This window comes from Erpetoichthys calabaricus, chromosome 18 (genome assembly GCF_900747795.2).
Source record: "Erpetoichthys calabaricus chromosome 18, fErpCal1.3, whole genome shotgun sequence".
In the NCBI taxonomy this organism is placed as follows: domain Eukaryota; kingdom Metazoa; phylum Chordata; class Cladistia; order Polypteriformes; family Polypteridae; genus Erpetoichthys; species Erpetoichthys calabaricus.
Window position 1 is genome coordinate 54,472,140 of NC_041411.2, and position 20,060 is coordinate 54,492,199.

A 20,060-nucleotide genomic window follows, 5' to 3' on the forward strand; every position below is an offset into this window, starting at 1 on the left:
TCAGAAAGGACAAGATATAAAAGAATGAAATTGTGGGAGATTAATTCAAAACTGAAAATAATTTTATTTACTCATATTTCAATATTTTCAGTTTTATCGTGATGTGTGCACTATTCTAAGGTTTTATTTGTATTCAAATAAAATTTCATTGAAATTTTATTTACTGTCAAAATTCAATAAACAGCATTATCATTATTATTATTATTATTATTATTATTATGTGTGAATTACTTATTTTGTTGCTTGCTTTTTATATTGTTTGGTGTTTAAAGTTGTTACACTGTTACTATTCTAGATTTTAAACTAGAATATAGCTGGTTGTTGTTTTTTGTAGTAAATGAATCAGTGGTTCAAAGATTCGAATCATTTTCGTGAACTGAATGAAATGAATCGAATCAGTAAAAACAATCATTTTGCACATCAATTATCAGCATGTTTAAGTCTCCAATCAGTGTCTCAGAGTCTCCTGCCAACCTTATCTTCATTATTCCTCTCTAACTGCCTTTTAGCTTCCCTAATATCATTTATAATGATTGCTTTTATACAGCCTACGATTCGCATTGGAGTTATCAGTCTTATACGCATTATACAACTGTTTTATTTCATTTGCAGCTTCTTTATCTCTTTACTTACCCACTGCAGAGTTTTTTTTTTTTTTTTACATTTCCTACTACAGTAATCCCTCACTACTTCGCGGTTCACTTTTCGCGGATTTTATATGTAAGCATATCTAAATATATAACATGGATTTTTCGCTGCTTCGAGGGTTTCTGCGGACAATGGGTCTTTTTACTTCTGGTATTTGCTTCCTCAGTTGGTTTGCCCAGTTGATTTCATACAAGAGATGCTATTGGCGGATGGCTGAGAAGCTACCCAATCAGAGCACGCAGTTAAGTTCCTGTGTGCTGCTGATTGGCTCAGCGACGGAGCGCTGCATTAACCAGGAAGTCTCATCTCACTCATTCGGCATTAACGTGCTCTTGCTACTGCATTCAGGGGATTATCACCTTCATCGTCATCATTTTTACTGCGCAGCATATTCATCACCATCATCACGTCATATATAGCTACGTGTACTTCGCTATACAGTAAGTGTAAACTTATCTACCGATTTCATATTGCTTAGCAGTTGTCCCTGTTATTAATAGAGTAAAGGGTGGGTTGTAAACAATACAGGGAGGGTTTAAAAATGTCCAAATACACGTTAAATAATTAAATAAATATGGTGTCCCTACTTCGCAGAAATTCAGTTATCACGGTCGGCCTTGGAACCTATCTCCCGCGATAAGTGAGGGATTACTGTAATATATTTTGGAATGCACCTGTCCTGCATTATGTTTAAAATGCTCCTTGATTGTCTCTACACTTAAAAATGTATCCCTGTTTATCCCTTTTAGACTTTTCCACATCTGTTATAGCCACTTGACCCTGGTGGTTCAGTCTCTTCTACACCATAAACTCTATCCTAGTTATTACAAAATACTAAATCTAGAAAGGTTTCCCCATGTTGGTGCTTTAACATACTGTGTTAAAATACAGTTACCAGTTACATCTATAAACTCCTGCTTTTGTACGCCACTACTTGTGAGGTTAGCCCAGTTAATATTTGGGTAGTTAAAGTCCACCATGACAATAGTATCTCCCTGTAAACATTCCTTTTTAATATTAGTGCAAATATGCACATTGAAATTACACTTATAAAATAAGGCCTTGTGTTAGGATTCAGCTGGCTCACAAAAATTATAGCAAGATACCTTGCTGGAAGCACATAACATGCTTCTCACACTCACAAAAAGTAACAACAGAAAGTCAGCTCATTACGCAACTATTTGAGCCCCTGAGACTACCATGGAAAATACAGTAAGCAAGAGCTCAAAAAGTCCTTGCTTTGTTTATGCAACCATATGCATATCAAACATGACTACCTGATAACCAGACATAAACTAGCTTCTGTGGTTGCATTCTTTGAACAATTACGCCTCAGATATAACCTTCTAGTAAGAGGCTATTTTTACTATGGACAAGTTAGAAACTTATTAGAAGTTAGAAATAAACCTACCCAATTTTCTTTATTTTCCATCAATGTGGTTGAAATTGTCTACTAATGGGAAAATTCAAGCATTATTTCTGGACACAATCAACTTATTTCACTGAGTGCACCCCTTTATGATTTCAGGCAATTTATAGTTAGAATCTTGGATAAGCAAAAAATCAACTATTGAGAAGATACATTCTTTATCAATTTGTGTAAAATGTGTTGTAACTCAGTTAGAAATTGTATATCAAACACATCTGTCATTGCTAAAATTATCCAGGGCATGCAGGAATATATCAATGTGAAAGATGTCATCAAGCACCAACTTTGCAAGGTTGTATGTTTAGGAATGCTCTACATTCAGATCGTATTATGAAATAAATCTGCTCATTTGTCAGATAGCTTACTTCTGTTCCTACAATAGCACTGCTTGGAACACCAGATGAGACAATATTAAGCCATGAAAAAAATACATTTTTTACCACCTGCTACATTATTTGTTTGTTGTCTTATTTTATTCAGATGAAATAATCCTAACCCACCCTCGATTCCTGAATGAAAAAAAAAAGGTAGAATCTGGAAATAATTTATTATCATTATTATACCAAAAACACTTCAGAGACTATTTTTAAACAGTAAGATGCCTGAATATATATATAGGCACCTTTATTAAATTAGTGCTTCTGTTCATGTAACTCTATGAAATGGGTGAGACTAATTGTTCTGTGCTTGATTTAATGTGAAACAAAAATATTGTAGTATTGCCTATATATATGATTTGAACAGTATTTGAAATATAGAAATGTACCACCTAATAGTAAATAAACATATAAAACTTTCAAAGTGAAGAGAATGTCACAGGAGTGCAAACATCAAAAACCAATCAGTCACAAACACCCCAATAAAAGAGGCAAAAATAACTTGTCAGAAGAAATTTCACAAACACTCTGTCAGGTCCTCTAAGATCATCAGAAAAAGCTGATCTCACATGTGTCATTCTGCTACTATTTTTTGTAAAATACCAGTGGTAAAGTCACTAACAAATCGGTTAATATATCGTGGAGTGTGAATAAGCACACCTTGCAGTAAAAACACACCACACACAAAACAGTTATATAACTGCAGGATAATTATCTGGCAAATGCAGAAAAAGGTATGATATCCTAGTGAGGAAAAGGGTTGGGGGAGTAAACTGAAATCTGACATTTTTTACATGAGTTGCCTTTTTCTTCAGTAATTATTTTTTTTAACAAAATTAGTCCATTATTGAACAAGCAGGATATAGCTGAAAATATGGATAAAAGGTTAAAATTAGAATTCAGACATGTGTATTTTATTCTGGAACTTGTATTTTTTGTAATTTGTGAGGTCATGACAAAGATTTGATGAATGTTTTCTCAAGCTGCATGGCTGCCATACAAACCTGCTAGAATAAGTTAGCTGTGTTTCATTTTATTAAGAACAGTTAATTAGGAAACAATTGCAGAGGCTTCCGCATTTAGAACAGAATACCACTCGCAGACATTTTTACAATAAGGGTCGAGGCAGATGGAAAACATGGTAAACTGGAAGTTGTTAGTCAGACTTTAAATTATGAAATTAACACTGTGGTCTCAAGCCAAACATCTTCACAATATGATTTATTCTCTAAATGTATGATGGTTAAAATGTAGTCATAAAAAATGCAATAATTCAGTAAATTAGTTTAAAAAAAACGGAGTGCTGTCAAGATCTAGTATACCTGGAAGTGGCCTGGGAGACACCACCAGCACATGGGTATGCTGCAGTAATGGGAAAGCTCAGCCCACAAATTGGGATGTGATCAGATGGAAAATGCTGAAAGCACTGAATATTTTAAGAGTGTCCTGGATAACATGTTCCTTGAAAGATGTATGGAAAGTGAGGGGAGTACCTAGAGCAGGGGTCTCTAACTTCACTCCTGGAGAGTTATTGTGGCTGCAGGTTTTCATTGTAACACTTTTATTAATTAGTGACAAGTTTTCTAATTAACTTCTTCTTCCATCATTTTAGTTGTTTTTTTTCCAAGATTCAGTGCTATGAACTGTTTTTTTTTTTTCCTCAAAGAGCCCTAAAACAGAGATGAGACCGGAAGTGAACCAACAGAAAACCAGCTGTGTCGGGACCTCAAACTCCAACCAGTTTCACTGTATCCAGTTTCTTAATTAGAAGCCAATTCTTTTTGTTATTTAAACTCTTTATTTAATTCCATGGCAGGTTGGTGCTCTTATTCTGCCAGAGCAGACATTTCCAAAACTGTAGATTTTCTTTTTTCTAAGAACACCACCAAAATGTTTTGTGAACCTAAGCAGATTAACATTATTGATACCTTCACATTTCTTTATTTACAGATATTGTATGATGGATACAGGTTGTTGGTCATGTGTTTCCTCACTTTGTACCTCATTATTGTTTGGCTATTGATTATGGAAAGTCTTAAATAGTAAGTCGGTTAAAATTAAGGCAAATGAGTTAATAGGCAGCAAAAACTGATCAGTAATTAAATAGTGGAATAAAAACCTGCAGCCGCAATAGTACTACAGGACCAGAGTTGGAGATCTCTTGCCTACAGACTAGTAGAATGAGTTGGAGGGTACTGGAGCTTAGACTTGAACTGCCAGGTGACCCTCAGATCCAGGAAGTTCAATACCATCTCTACATGTTATGGAAGGCGCTGCAAGAGTATGGGTTTCTGAGACTCTCTAACAAAACATCAGTTTTTCCAGATAATGCACCAGACTGTGAAGTTAAGAGTGAGATAATTCCTCATACAAAGCTTTCCATTTACTAGTCACTCAACATACCCATCCTTCTCCACTGTCACAATCCCTGGGTAGTGATCAAAACAACACAAACCCAATTATAAGCAGCCAAAATGAGGTTTCTGTGTAGAATTGCAGTACACACTCCCCATAACAGGTGAGGAGGTCAGCAATATAAGGATTTCACAGCAGAACTGTTGCTTCTCCAGATCAAGAAATGCCAGTTGAGCTGGTTTTAGGCACATAGTTACTGATGCCTCCCATAGACAAACTCCTCAGGGTGGGTACCAGGCATGGCCTACTGGGTGAAGGCACTGTCAGTATCGGAATACAGAAGGGGGGGTTACATCTCTCAAATGAACTGGGAACAATTGGAAATTTTCCAAAAGCTATTAAATGATTCTGAAGGAAGAAGGGTGGCCTTACCTGTCTATTAAGATGTGATGCCACTGAAACCCTCTGTGAAAGAAAAATTAACTGCTTGCACACTACTTAGGGGTTAATAGCTGACAATGCCATTTTGCTATAATAGCAGGTTATTCATACAGGCGTCTGTCATAAGACAGGGTGCAGTAAGCTGACCAAAGAGAATTTCCAGTTTCTTAGGAACACATCTATTTGACACAGGAAAGATGACCTTTCCTTCTTTAGGATTTATCTGATCAGTGAAAAAATAAGAACACATGGCCCATTAGCGTACTAAAACAAAATGCTTCAGTAAACGATGTGTTTATTTTTAAGAAATAAGGGGAAAGGGGAGGAAGAAGAAATTATAAAAAGCCAACAGAAAAAAATGTAACTGCTCTTCTGCCTTGCAATGTAGAATCTATGCACTTATCTGTGACTGAAAAAAAATCTAATTGATTGAACTTGTCCTGTCTTCCTTGGGGGAGTTTACTTCCACACCTCAAAAGGAAAGCACACCAAAAAGTTTTAAAAAGACAAAATGCATGCATAAAACACAGATATAAAAGGATGCATTTCAACACTTTGTTTTTACCTGAGAAGTTGATCTTGAGAGGCATTTTCTGCTAAAGTATTTAAAATATTCAAGCTGAGAAGCATCGTGGATTCCTTGAATGTGCCAGAGCTCGGTGGGAAAGAAACAAATTCAAAAAGCCTCTCAAATAAAGGGTGAAGAGACTCTGCCCTTGCCTTTTTTACTGAGGTTACTTTGGACTCCTTGGCTATAGGATTATTTTCCAAAGTTTCTTCCTTTGACTTAAGGGAAAGTAAACAGTGTAAAACATCTTTGCTTTGTGAAACTAACTGAAGCACAACTGTCAGTGCGGCAACAACAGAGTTCTCTAGTTTGAGTAAGAAGTCCTCTGACCCAAAGCATTCCTGTCTTTCTAAGGATGTAGATGAAGATGTAAATGATTTTTCTGCACAGGTTTTTCCTGGCTTCAATGCTTCATAATACATGTCAATATAAAACTGAAGCAATGGCAGCACATGGACTGCACCTTCTGTAGACGTTGCCTTGCCTTGCTCAAGGGCGAGCATATGAAGTCCAGAGACAGCGAGACTCTGCAGATTAACAAGGTGCAGAGGTATATTAGGGCAGCTCTCATTTCCTACTGACCAGTCCCTGGTCGTTACAGAGGATCTGCAGAAGAAATATAAGAAAATATTACCAATGGAATGAATAGAACATAGAGTCTTAGCTCACTAAATTTGAAAACATGTTTTGAATAGGAGATAAAATCACACTTTATTACAATAGAGAAATGGGAAAATATAAACATATACCCAAATTTAAGTAACATTATACAAATACAGCCGAGATTAAACTCAGATTATTTGTATTTCAAGGTAAAGAAAATAGCTTCTCTCCTTACTTAACCAGAGTTCCCTCTACCATTGTAATAAGCAGAAGAAACCTGCCCTGCACCGATCAGCATTCCGCTGAGTGAAATAAAAATAAATATTAAAAGTACAGTGGAACCTCTAGATACGAGTTTAATTCGTTCCAGCACTGAGCTTGTATAGCGAATTTCTCGTATCTAGAACAAACTTCCCCATTGAAAATAATGGAAATCCAGTTAATCCATTCCGCACCCCAAAAATATAAACATAAAAATCAATTTTCCTAACAAATAACACTGATAAATAATATATACTGTAGTCTACCTTTAATATATAACACTGGTAAATAATATAACTGATTATTAAAAGAATCAAAACAGGTGTCCAAAGTGCAGTAGAGCATTCAATAAATCTTTAAATAAATAATCCTTAAAACAGTTGTGAAGTGGAGGTTTAAAATACACAAGAATAACAATCCTTTAACACGAGGTTAAAACGTCAACAGGAAGCAGTCTTTAAAAAACAGATGACAATCCCCGGTGCTTCTTCTCTGTTAGCGTCAGCGTCTCACCTGCTTCTCCCATGCGGGCTCTGCAACAGGCGAGACACTCTTAATGCAGCTGACCTTTTCTACACCGTCCTGCTTCAGCTGTTTGGCTCGCCTGTTCAGCTACTCACGAGCCTGCACTCGCTCGCTCTCCAGCACCGACTTCCTACTGCTGCTGCTTCCTGCCTCCTCCTGCAACCTCCGTTCTCTCTCCTCTCTTTTCTTTTACTTCTTCTCCCCCTTAACCGGCTCGCGCTTCTCTATATATGCGGGGAGGACATGGCAGCTGCAGCCCATCAGCCACAGGAACAATCATGGATGTGGGCAGTTTCCCACCTGTGCACTTAGGTGAGAAATGCCCACACCGCAGATCGCCCTGCGGCTCGCTACTGCTACCACGCCCCCTCGCTAAGCCGCGAGCTATACCCACAGACTGGCTTACGTGAGCCTATGCTCGTATTTAGATCTGAATTTTTCGCTCATACTTTCCTCGTATCTTGAATTTCTCGTATACAGAGGTGATCGTATCTCAAGGTTCCACTGTACACTGTATTAAGTATCAATATGCTGTAGCCATGAAGACCAATATGATGCATTTTAGGAGTATAAAACTTGTTGGAACACAGCAAACTAGTGTCAGTTATGTGCATACCCAGAGAAGATTGATAGTGTGGAAAAAAACTTTGCTGCAGCCACATTTTAAAAAGCACTGAGGTTGGGAATCAGCAGTCACTTGACAAAATATGTAAAGTTCAGCTATGCAGAACTGCAATCAATTTAGCTAAATCAATACTCTGAATTTCCTATGGACATCTATAAAACACCTTACAGAATATATGATAACACAAGGCTAGCATTATATTAGTTTGTATATTTGTTACTTCTTTATAGAAGAGAGTTCTTAAACTTTTTAATCAGAGGACCAAAATAAGAAAATCAGTACCATATCGGCACACAGGAAGCATATTCATAATGACAGCTGAGTCATTAATAGACAGTACCAATTGCCACAAAATAAAAACAAAGACGGATGTTTGTTTCAACTTTCAAAGTATCCCTCTCACACTGATATAACTAAAAAGAAAAGTGGAAAGGAAATGTATTGTTGATAAAGCAATAATTATCATTCAAATATATATTCTTTGCACCGCTGTTATGAAAACAAATTCAATATATCTGTTAAATTGTAACACACAATGACACGCCAACTAGTTTCAGTATACACAAATGCCATGACAATATATATAACTATATGTATTCCCCCATGCTATTCATTCACCCCTCATAACAACCTGAAAATCATCACATTTTTGTGTCACATCCATTATTTTAATTTTGACATTTCAAGTGTTGCAGTCTCTACAACTCACAAGCTTGGTTGTTATTCCTTCCTTTCTTCCCTTTTCTTATACGTGTCTTTGCTTGTCAGTCAGTCAGTGCTTGTTTGAAAGAGGGGGAGGTCATGCATACAGGAATATTTTTTATCTGATTACATCTTGCCAGAAGAAGGGGCCTGAGTTGCCTTGAAAGCTTGCATATTGTTATCTTTTTACAATAAAAGGTGTAATTTTGCTTGACTTTTCACTACATGCCATACAAACAAAGACTCTCTATGATGCATCCACGGCATTGTTTCACATACTACTACAGTATCACTTGGCACTGAATTTATGCTTGGATAACCTCCACTAATTTTACTACACAATCACATGGTGAACTATCACAAACCAGTCCGTGACCCAAATTGGGCTGCAGCATAAAGCTTAAGAAACACTATTCTATAGAATTAATTTAGCTTACTTTGATTAACTAAAAGCAGAGAAAAGATTCCATTTTATTTTTAGGAATGAAATGCTGAATTTCTAAGCAATGCATACAATCAGCCATAAGACTTCCTAAAAACCATTCACTGTGTTGCCCTGCCAGCCCTATACAAAAAACAACATGAAACATCTATGACACATGATATGAATATGAATGATACAGTAATATTTATTATTCTTACTGAGTCAGAGTAATATGTTTCAGTTGTTAAGTATGTTTAAATGTGACATTCTTTTAAATCACACTTTAAATAATTTACCCAAAGTTGCAGATTACAGTTTACAGTTAAAATAATACACAAAATTATTGTGATATTTGTTAGACATACAAGGAACATTAATTGGATTTACCTACTCTCGCCTTTAAAGATTAACCCACACACACAGATATATAAACACACGCATAGCCATTCTACCCAAACAAAGTCTTGAGTGGTGCCAATTACCAGTCATTCACTAATCTTCTACATAGGACACTGCTACATATGCATGCACAGAGACCCCATCCATACAAAGTCTCGAGTGATGTCAGTTACAAGTCACTCTGCAATATTCTGCATAAGATACTCAATATAGGGATTCACTATCACCAGCTCTAACAAACACGCAGGTATCGCTGCAACACACAGAAAAGCACAACTCTTTTGGTTATATGCTACTTACAACCCAAACTATGTCTTGCTTTTACTGTAGTTGTTCTAATTATTGAGGAGCGATCTTAGCCATGATAAACCCATCAAACTCACACTTGGTAACCATTTATATTACTTCAATCACTCTAGATAAAAGGCAAAGTATAAAAAATATAAAAGCAACATTGTATTTATTAATGTAAAACAACACCATATAGAAGAAAAAATAATAGAAAATAAAATAGCAAAGTATGGATCAAAACAGTCTTAAAAAAGATTACTGAAAATCAGAAGTCTCAAACACTGAATGGACTAGGCAGCTTTTTTTTATATATATAATTTTATTGATTTTATTGTAGTCATTCCATACAAATAGAAAAATTTTTACAAAAAAAATAGGATTGAAAACAAATCAACCCCCACCCCTGAGGAAGAGTGCATGGCCAACGGACTAAAACTCAAAAATAGTAAAAATAAATAAATTGATGAGTTTATTAGGTGGATACAGATAAATGGAGAAGAAAAAGAAATGGGGAGAGAATCTACTTCCTCAGTGCTTTAAGAGCTTATTCTAAAATATTATTGATTAGATCCTGCCAGGTTTTGAAAAAGTTCTGCACAGATCCTCTAAGTGAGAATTTGATTTTTTCCAATTTCAAATAATATAAAACATCAGTTACCCACTGACTAAAAGAGGAGAGTTAGGATTCTTCCAGTTTAGCAAAATAAGTCTGCGTGCCAATAGTGTAGTGAAGGCAATCACAATTTGTTTGTCCTTCTCAACTTTAAGCCCATCTGGAAGAGCACCAAACACAGCTGTTAGTGGATTAGGAGGGATTGTGACACCAAGGCTGTCTGAAAGGCACTTATAAATTTTTGTCCAGAATGATGTTAATTTGGTGCAGGCCCAAAACAGGTGACCCAGTGAGGCTGGAGCTTGATTGCAGCGTTCACAGGTTGGATCTTGCCCTGGAAACATTTTGGACAATTTCTAGCAAGACAGATGTGCTCGATATATAATTTTGACTTGAATAATTGTATGCTTTGCGCATATGGAGCTCGAATGAATTCTCTGCATTGCTACCTTCCACTCCTTTTCTGATATGTTGAGTGAGAGATCCTTTTCCCATTGTCCTCTTGGATCTTTGAAAGGGAGGGACTGTAAAATATTTTTATATATTGCAGAAATGCTGTCTGAGTCTTCGAGACTGAGCAATATTTTTTCCAGCATAGAGGAAGGTGGGAGATGGGGAAAATCGTCAGGTTCTGTTTGACAAAGTTTCTAATTTGAAGATAGTGAAAGAAATGTGTTGCTGGAAAATTACATTTGGAATGTAATTGTTCATAGGATGCAAAGATGTTGTTTATGTACAGATCTCTAAGTGATTTAATCCCAAATGTTTTACAGATATTAAAAACTGTATATGTTTGCGAGGGTTGAAAAAGGTCGTTCTCATGCAGAGGTGTCACAGATAAAAAATTCTCCATCTTAAAATGCTTTCTACATTAGTTCCATATTCTGAGTGAGTGAAATACAATTGGGTTATTAGTATATTAGCGATAACTCGCATTTATTGGGGCACAAAGCAGGGAATATAGAGAAGTACTGCAGGATTTTATTTCTATTGCGGACCAAGCCTGTGTTTTTTTAATCTTTTTGTGTCCAGGTTTTTATAGCTTGTATGTTTGCTGCCCAGTAGTAAAACTGAAAGTTAGGTAGAGCCATGCCACCTTCTGTCTTGTGTCTTTGTAGAGTCGCTCTTTGTATGTTTTAGGTTCCAAATAAATGAGGTTATGGTTGAATCTAATTGCTTAAAGAATGATTTATTGATGTATATTGGAATGTTTTGAAATAAAAAGAGAAGCTTAGGAAGGATATTCATCTTAACAATTTTAATTCTTCCAGCTAGAGTGAGATGGAGGGTTGACCATCTATGCAAGTCTTGCTTAATTTTTTCCATACAGACACCGAAATTTTGCTGATAAAGAGCTTTATGTTTACTTGTGATATTTACCCCTAGATATTTAAACTGATCTGCAATAATAAAAGGGAAGGTTTCCAGTCTAATATTGCATGCTTGAGAATTCACTGGAAAGAGCACACTTTTATTCAAATTAATTCTGAGACCAGAGATCTTTTGAAATTCTGTAAGTGTTGTTAAGACTGCAGGCACATTATTTTGTGGGTCTGATATATGCAAAACCATATCATCTGCATATAGAGAAATTTTCTGTTCAATTCCTGCTCTGATAATCCCCTTTATCTGATAAGCATTTCAACAGTGAACTGCCAGTGGTTCAATGGCAATTGCAAATAGCAGTGGTAACAAGGGGTATCCTTATCTGGTACTACGTTCTAATTTAAAGTAGTCTGAGCAAATGTTAATACAAACTGAAGCTTCTGGATCGGTATACAGTAGTTTGATCCATGCACAAATGTTCGGGCCAAACCCACATTTCTCTAATGTAGTGAAAAGGTAGTTCCATTCAATCATATCAAATGCTTTTTCTGCATCCAACGATAATAATATCTCCAGGGTGTTTGACTTTGCAGGTGAATATATTACATTAAACAGGCGTCGAAGATTGGAAGCTAAGTGTCAGCCTTTAATAAATCCAGTTTTATCTTGTGATATTACTAAAGGCAACACTTTCTCCATCCTTCTAGCTAGGACTTTGGAGAGTATCTTAACATCATTATTCAGAAGTGAAATTGGTCTGTATGATGCACATTGTAAAAAGTCCTTTTTTTGTTTAGGAAAGACAGTGATTAATGCATGGCGAAACGTTTGAGGTTGAATTTGATTGTTTCTAGCTTCTGTAAATGTTGCTAATAAGAGGGGAGCTAGCTGACTGGAGAATTTCTAGGCAGCTTTCGGTTTAGCGATCAGCATTGTTCAGTTATGTTTTCTGATATCCAAATTAGATGATTTTACATCTCTTGATCTGACATCGTCTTCCTCTTCTTTTCTCCATTCTCTTTGGTCCATCAGATGAGCCATATTTAAGTTCAATGCACACCATGTATCAGCACATGCTCCTAACCTCTGTGATGTACGCCTCTCTGTGACGCACATATGGGGTTCTGGGACACGTGACATTGCGCATATTTGACTGGCCATCCTGTCCTGATTACGAATGACTCTAATAAAAGTGTTTGATCTTTTTAAGTACCTCCGCACGCCTTTCTTTCCCAAGCTGTAAACTAATTTGGTAATTCCTAGTCCTACAGCATCCATATGTTTGCAGGTTATAAATCAATTAAAAGATTCTCTTTGATATGATTATTTCCAATTCCCAGGTAATAACGTAATTGAAAAAGAAGCTGATTGGAACAAATGCATAAATTACTGTACTAGTAAAATACAAAAGGAGTTTGCAATGCTTGTAAGCCCTGAAAATTCTGTTCATCCGGGTTTGTTTAAGCAAAATTGAATAAAATTTAATATAAACAGTTTGCAATTGAAAATTTGAAGATTTTTCCACACCATAACAATGTGTAACACTACTGACTGCTTTAAAGAAAGACAATGTCTGTAAATACAGCATATGTATTTGTGAAAAGTTGTATCTGAGATTAGGTGTACTTACAATTTGAAGAAATGCTTTGATGGGGAATTAGGAGTAGTGGTGAGCAGATGACCAATTTCAAAGGAGCAGGTGCTCTGGGAAAGCTGATGCAGAATGCTCAGAAGAACAACACCTGTGAACAGTACATTAGAAAGAAACACGTGCTGTCAAAAGTATTTCTTGTTTTTACTAACTAGAACATCACTTTTAAATAATGAAAACTAATCTCTAAGTTTGCTTGCAAACACAAGTTTATGTGATTATATCACATAAGACTAACTGTTAAAAAGGACAAACACTAAACACTAGTGTGTCGAATTGCTTGCGTACAAGTGGAAGTCCCATTTTAGTTCTGATGACATATAAGCCACAGCACCCACCGTGGTCATTGCTGCTCTTGTGAAAAGAATGGAGATAAAATGGCATCAACTCAGAAAGGGAGAGGCAAGTTGTTGTACCACATGAATGTCACTGACAGAATAAAACTAAATAATAAAAAAAACAAGCACGAACTTTTACAAGTAGCCAAAATTTACACCGGGGGTTACAGACTCGGGGCGGCACGGTGGCGCAGTGGGTAGCGCTGCTGCCTCGCAGTTGGGAGACCAGGGGACCTGGATTTGCTTCCCAGGTCCTCCCTGTGTGGAGTTTGCATGTTCTCCCCATGTCTGCGTGGGTTTCCTCCGGGCGCTCCGGTTTCCTCCCACAGTCCAAAGACATGCAGGTTAGGTGGATTGGCGATTCTAAATTGGACCTAGTGTGTGCATGTGTTTGTGTGTGTCCTGCGGTGGGTTGGCACCCTGCCCGGGATTGGTTCCTGCCTTGTGCCCTGTGTTGGCTGGGATTGGCTCCAGCAGACCCCCGTAACCCTGTGTTCGGATTCAGCGGGTTGGAAAATGGGTGGATGAATGGGTTACAGACTCAAATCAAATGTATGTTTTTATTATACTACAGTAATAATAATAATAACTAGCCAACCCGCGGCGTAACATACGCCGCATAATTATGTATTGATGGGTGAACACTTGCTGAACGACACAGTTGTCCAAATGGGGTGGGTTTGTGGATACCACTGTGAATGAATGAAAAGATGGACCGCAGGAGAGAGCAACATACAATTGTCCGTGACTGAAAGCGGGATCGTCTGTGACGATGGAGGCCACGCTGGTGAAAGTTACTTCGTCGGTAGGGATAAGTTTCAGCACTTGTTCATTAAGGTGTAGCGAGTCTTCGTTGTTGACGCTTAATATAGCTTGCGTACTGAGTTGTTCCGGAGTCACAGTTGAGAAACACTTTTTTAATGTCTTTTAAGCACAGGGAAAAAAATTAACATGTGAAACATCCATAACGTAATAAGCCACCAAGAAAAGTAACATTGCAACAATGCACGCTACGATCCGATCGCTGTAAACAGAAGTGAAAACAAAATCGAGGCCGGTGCATTCTTTAACTGCCTTGTAGCGCAATGGTAGTGCTACTGTTTTGCAGTAAGAAGACTGTGGAAGATTTTGGGTTCGCTTCCCGGTTTCTCCCTGTGTGGATAGCGCTTTGAATACTGAAAACACTAGTATATCAATGTAATGAAGTATTATTATTCTTATGCGTCCAGCGCTCTCTCTCTCGCGCGCCTGTATGCGTGTGTGTGTGTGTCGCTCGCTCGCTGTACGTGTTCCTGCAGGCATACCAGTAAGTGAATGAAAAGATGGAACTCTGGAGAGAGCAACATACAACTGTCCGTGACTGAAAACTGGTTTTGGCAGATACATGCACATCTTTGGCCCTGTGCCTTATCAATTGTCATCGCAAAGGCAAATCTAACAGGAAATTGTCTTCGTATTAAAGTAAAAGGCAAATTATCCGCAACAAACTGTTTTACACGCTGCATACCAACCCGCGGCATAGTATACGCCGCATAATCATGTTTTTTAAGCAGAGGGAAAAAATGAACATTTGCAAAATCCGTAACGCCGCTTTCAGTAAGTACAATGCACACGCGTTTAATTTGTCAGCCACTTTTTGCCAGCCGTCTTTTCTGGTTTGGGCTGCTTTTGCAGGGTTACCGCTTGTGCATAATAAATCTTGAAATCCTTCGAGTAACTAATTAACTAACTAACACCCACCCACCCAGCTTGTGAGAAAAAAATGAGCCCGTTCTTTCATCATTTTGTTGCAGCCTATCAAAGACTTGCTGATCATGTTTTCTAGAGTCAATATACAGTTGAACCTCGGTTCACGACCATAATTCGTTCCAAACCTCTGGTCGTAAACCGAAGCAATTTCCCCCATAGGATTGTATGTAAATACAATTAATCCATTCCAGACCATACGAACTGTATGTAAATATATTTTTTTAAAGATTTTTAAGCACAAATATAGTTAATCATTACACCATAGAATGCACAGTGTAATAGTAAAAACATTGAATAACACTGACACAAACACCCAGGCTCCCTGCTCAGCTGCATGCTCTCTCTCTCTCTCTCAGCAGCATGCGAGCCTCCCCAGCCCCCCCCCCTCTCTCAGCAGCACACGAGCCTCCCCAGCCCCCCTCTCTCTCTCAGCAGCACACGAGCCTCCCCAGCCCCCCCTCTCTCTCAGCAGCACACGAGCCTCCCCAGCCCCCACCCCCCCTCTCTCTCTCTCAGCAGCACACGAGACTCCCCAGCCCCCCCTCTCTCAGCAGCACACGAGCCTCCCCAGACCCCTCCCCCTCTGTCTCTCTCTCTCTCTCAGCAGCACGTGAGCCCCCTCCCCCTCTGTCTCTCAGAAGCACACGAGCCCTCTCTCTCTCTGTAACATTGCAGCAGTTGTATAAACACTTTTTTTTTAAATGAGTTTTAAGCACAGGGGGAAAAAACCCCAGCCTCCCTGCTCAGCTGCATGCGCGAGGCTCTCTCTCTCAGCAGCATGGGAGCCTCCCCAGCCCTCTCTCTCTCTCAGCAGCACACGAGCCTCCCCAGCCCCCCCCCTCTCTCTCTCAGCAGCATAGGAGCCCCCTCCCCCCCATCTCTCAGAAGCAGGCAGACCTCTCTCTCTCTATAACATTGCAGCAGTTGTATAAACCCTTTTTTTTTTAAATGAGTTTTAAGCACAGGGGGAAAAAACGGAACATTTGAACAAATCCGAACTTTATTTAAAAGCCAACCAAGATAGTAACATTGCAGGAGTTCACCATTTTCAATCAGGCGACTGACAGTAGTGGAGTCAGGCACAGAGAAGGTCAGCTGCTGAGAAAGCATCTCGACTGTTGCAGGGCGGTGAAGCAGGTGAGACGCTAATGAAAAAGAGGCACAGGGCTTATTGGTTTTTAAAGACTGCTTCCTTCATTGTGTTTTAACTTCAGTTTTAAAGGATTGCGCGGCTCTCTTTTGCGCTGCCTGTGTGTGCCTCTGTCTCTCTGTGGCGCTGCCTCTGTGTGTGTGCGTGGCTCTCTCTCGCGCTGCCTGTGTATGCCTCTGTCTCTCTCTGGCGTTGCCTCTGTGTGTGTGTGTGTGTGCCTCTGTCTCTCTGGCGCTGCCTCTGTGTGTGCCTCTGTCGCTGCCTGTGTGCGTGCGTGGCTCTCTCTCTCGCGCTGCCTGCGTGTGCCTCTGTCTCTCTCTGGTGCTGCCTCTGTGTGAACCAAGATTCCACTGAGGTTGACTAATGAAAAGTCAACGTGGCTCAGAGCTGCAAGTGGACTGTAGCACAGACAAACAGAAATGATGGCATGTTTTTCGAGGCGTCACGTCCGAGTTGAAGGGCGTGGCTGTGATTTTTTCGTCGTATCCAATGATCTAAGAGTTGGTGGGCGTGGCTCCTTCCTGCGTGCGCCATTGGCGTCTTACTTGTCGGCGGTTTAGTGAATCCACGCCCCTTCCGGCGTGCTTTCCATGTTTGGCTACTTGTCTTTTGGCTTAGTGAATTATATATATAGATAATAATAATAGCAGCTCACTACTCAAAACACAGAGAGAGTGGTCTCGAAACTAGACTTTTGGGTTATAAGGAAGTGGTTCTTACCTCGGCACCATTCAAGAATACATATAAGCGTCCTTTCGATTGAAATTTGAGCCTGGGTTTTTAACTCCTTGACAGCAACATGTAAATTGAATGCTTTTTCAATTAGTACAACATGGAAACAGTTTCTGATTTAGGTATGTAAATCAAATGCTTTTTTATTCTTTGGTTATATTCTTGAATAAAAGTGCACGTGTTTATTTGATATTTGGACTAAAGTCTTCACACATTATACACTTCACATCATTATTAGTATAACGTGGAAAAAGTTTCTGCTTTAGGTGTTCAGCGTTTCCTGCCTCGCATTTCCTTTCATCCTACACTTACCCAGATTTTTTTTGACACGGAACACACATGAAATGCATGTATTCCAAATAACGATACACAGTATTATTTACTCTATATACCTCCAGGCATCTCACACGCAGATAAGGAGCCTTGCCTTGAGCTGGGAGAGCTTCCCATCAACCCCCCGAGTTGAGCTCCGTCAAGGGGGGAATATGGGACAGCAGGCTGCTTGTGCTGATCGACACATTCAGAAAACAAAAGACGCTGATGGAGAGGTACAAAGGGATTTAAGTTTTTTCGTATGCTTCAGGGATTCTAGTGTTAACAAAACTTAACCAGCTTGTTACTTATATTCCTATCTAAATCATGAATATATATTAACAACTGCAGTAGCCTTAGCACTGACCCCTGAGGAATACCACTATTAAAATCAGCCAGTTCTGATAGGGTTCTCTGCACAATAACCATCTGCTTCCTGTGCCTGAGCTAATTTTGCACCCATCTACAAACAATACCCTCAACTCCCACTTTTTAGTTTTACGCCCACCTTCTCATATGCTTTCAGAAAGTCAAGATAAAGAATATCATATGCTCCACTTTGATCATATGCCTTTGTTGCTTCACAGAATTTCAACATGCTGCTCACTGTTCAGTAAAACTGTTGTTGCCATGTGTTGCTCAATCTTTACCTTAATTGTTCCTTCCATTCCTGCACATTCTGACTGTTTAGCAACCCCCTACTAATGAGTAAGAGTGATCAAACATGGAAGTTTTAAGTTACTAACTAAAATGCTGGTGTCCTTTCCAGTATTATGTTTATCCAAGAGCTACACAGTCAAATTGTACAGTAAACATTATGATATTAGATTGGTATATTTAGTTATCCTTATCATAGTGAAAAAGATGTTAACTAAGATAGGAACACCATTAGCGAATGCTGTGACTAAATTCCCATATTGCATTAAACATTAGCCTTCATTTAAATAACTTTTGTCTATGAAGACTGCAATGGTATGGTATTAGAAACTTTGTGGGTATGGGACTGAATCTTTTCTCTGGCCATTTTCACCCAAACCTTCATCCATCCATCCATTTTCCAACCCGCTGAATCCGAACACAGGGTCACGGGGATCTGCTGGAGCCAATCCCAGCCAACACAGGGCACAAGGCAGGAAACAATCCCGGGCAGGGTGCCAACCCACCGCAGGACACACACAAACACACCCACACACCAAGCACACACTAGGGCCAATGTAGAATCGCCAATCCACCTAACCTGCAGGTCTTTGGACTGTGGGAGGAAACCGGAGTGCCCGGAGGAAACCCACGCAGACACGGGGAGAACATGCAAACTCCACGCAGGGAGGAACCCAAACCTTTAAACCTACTAATGTTTTAATGTATATGCAAAAAAAATCATGCTATCAACTAAATGTACATACTATGTTTTCTAAATTATAAAGGCATATAAAAGCAGGTCCCCACAGCACTGGAATTAAACCAAGCAGGTTAGAAAATGACATGACATAAAAGCAGGTCAACATATTTTAAAATAACCAAACTACTAACTTCTCACATGCTATGCTTTTTTTTGCATTTTAAGCAATGATGCAATCATTGTGTTGATGAATCTTTTACTAAGATACAGCATTTTGACTTTCCACATGATAGAGTTTTAATAATAAAAAATATATAATTTTTCTAGTTTTGTAATTTTATCCTAGTTTTGTATAGTTTTATATGTAGTGTAGTTCACTCTAACATGAAACAGTTAATTTAACTGAAAACATCTATATTAAACAAGTAGCCTTTGCAACCAGTCTAAAATAAAATACAATCTGCTTATGCTTAAGTTGTACTCACCTTCATGTAGTTTAAAAAAGGAAAGCTCTTGGTCTGACACAGATGAACCAACTGATTTCATATCATAACTTCTGACATGCAGGATATTCCTGTAATCTAAAAATTTTGGGGAAATAAAGCCAGTTGTAGTGGTTGCCCTAAAGACTAGGTTTGTGAAGCATACAAATAAGGCTTTATCATTTTAATTAAAGACAAACACATATCCACAAAACTAGACTATCGCCTAAAGTTACTATGTTAAGAGAAATATTTTGTTGAAAATGTGCATATCAGTCTATTTCAGAATTTTTATAAAATAACAAGATCAATTTAATAAAAAAGAAAATGAAAAACATTGTTTTTATCAATATGATTTATGAGCCTCCTCCTTTACTCCAGTAAAGGTAAATCTACCTTGACTGACAGTGGGGCCAGCAGATGTAGACTGAGGTTTTGTTGGGGTTGGCTTAATGTGTGCTTCAACATATTTAAATGACTCCTTTGTGGGAAAAGGACTGCAGATGCCCTGCATGGATGTCAGGTTTTCAGATCGCAGGACTCTGGTGGGACTCCTTCTAGGACTTAACATACAAAACAAAGTCATTTTAAAACCCTTCTCTACAGCAGATTAAGTAGCCTTACAACTTTACCAACCTTTACAATGATTAGTTACTACTGACATTAAATTCAATCACTTATTCTAATGGTATTGCTATTCTAAAGGTATAAGAAATTATT

At 38.4% G+C, this 20,060-nt stretch overlaps 1 protein-coding gene across 5 annotated transcripts in view; it reads right to left on the bottom strand.

The window, feature by feature from the left end:
* atrip (ATR interacting protein) overlaps nt 1-20,060 on the bottom strand; it is a 142,090-nt gene that overhangs the window by 26,971 nt on the left and 95,059 nt on the right. For all 5 annotated transcript variants that reach the window (XM_028824990.2, XM_028824988.2, XM_028824991.2 and 2 more), the window contains 4 exons: nt 19,737-19,903; nt 19,344-19,439; nt 13,218-13,329; nt 5,816-6,424 (listed from right to left, as the gene is read on the bottom strand). In XM_028824990.2, the coding sequence (XP_028680823.1) occupies nt 5,816-6,424; nt 13,218-13,329; nt 19,344-19,439; nt 19,737-19,903 (984 nt within the window). The remainder of the gene's footprint in view (nt 1-5,815; nt 6,425-13,217; nt 13,330-19,343; nt 19,440-19,736; nt 19,904-20,060) is intronic.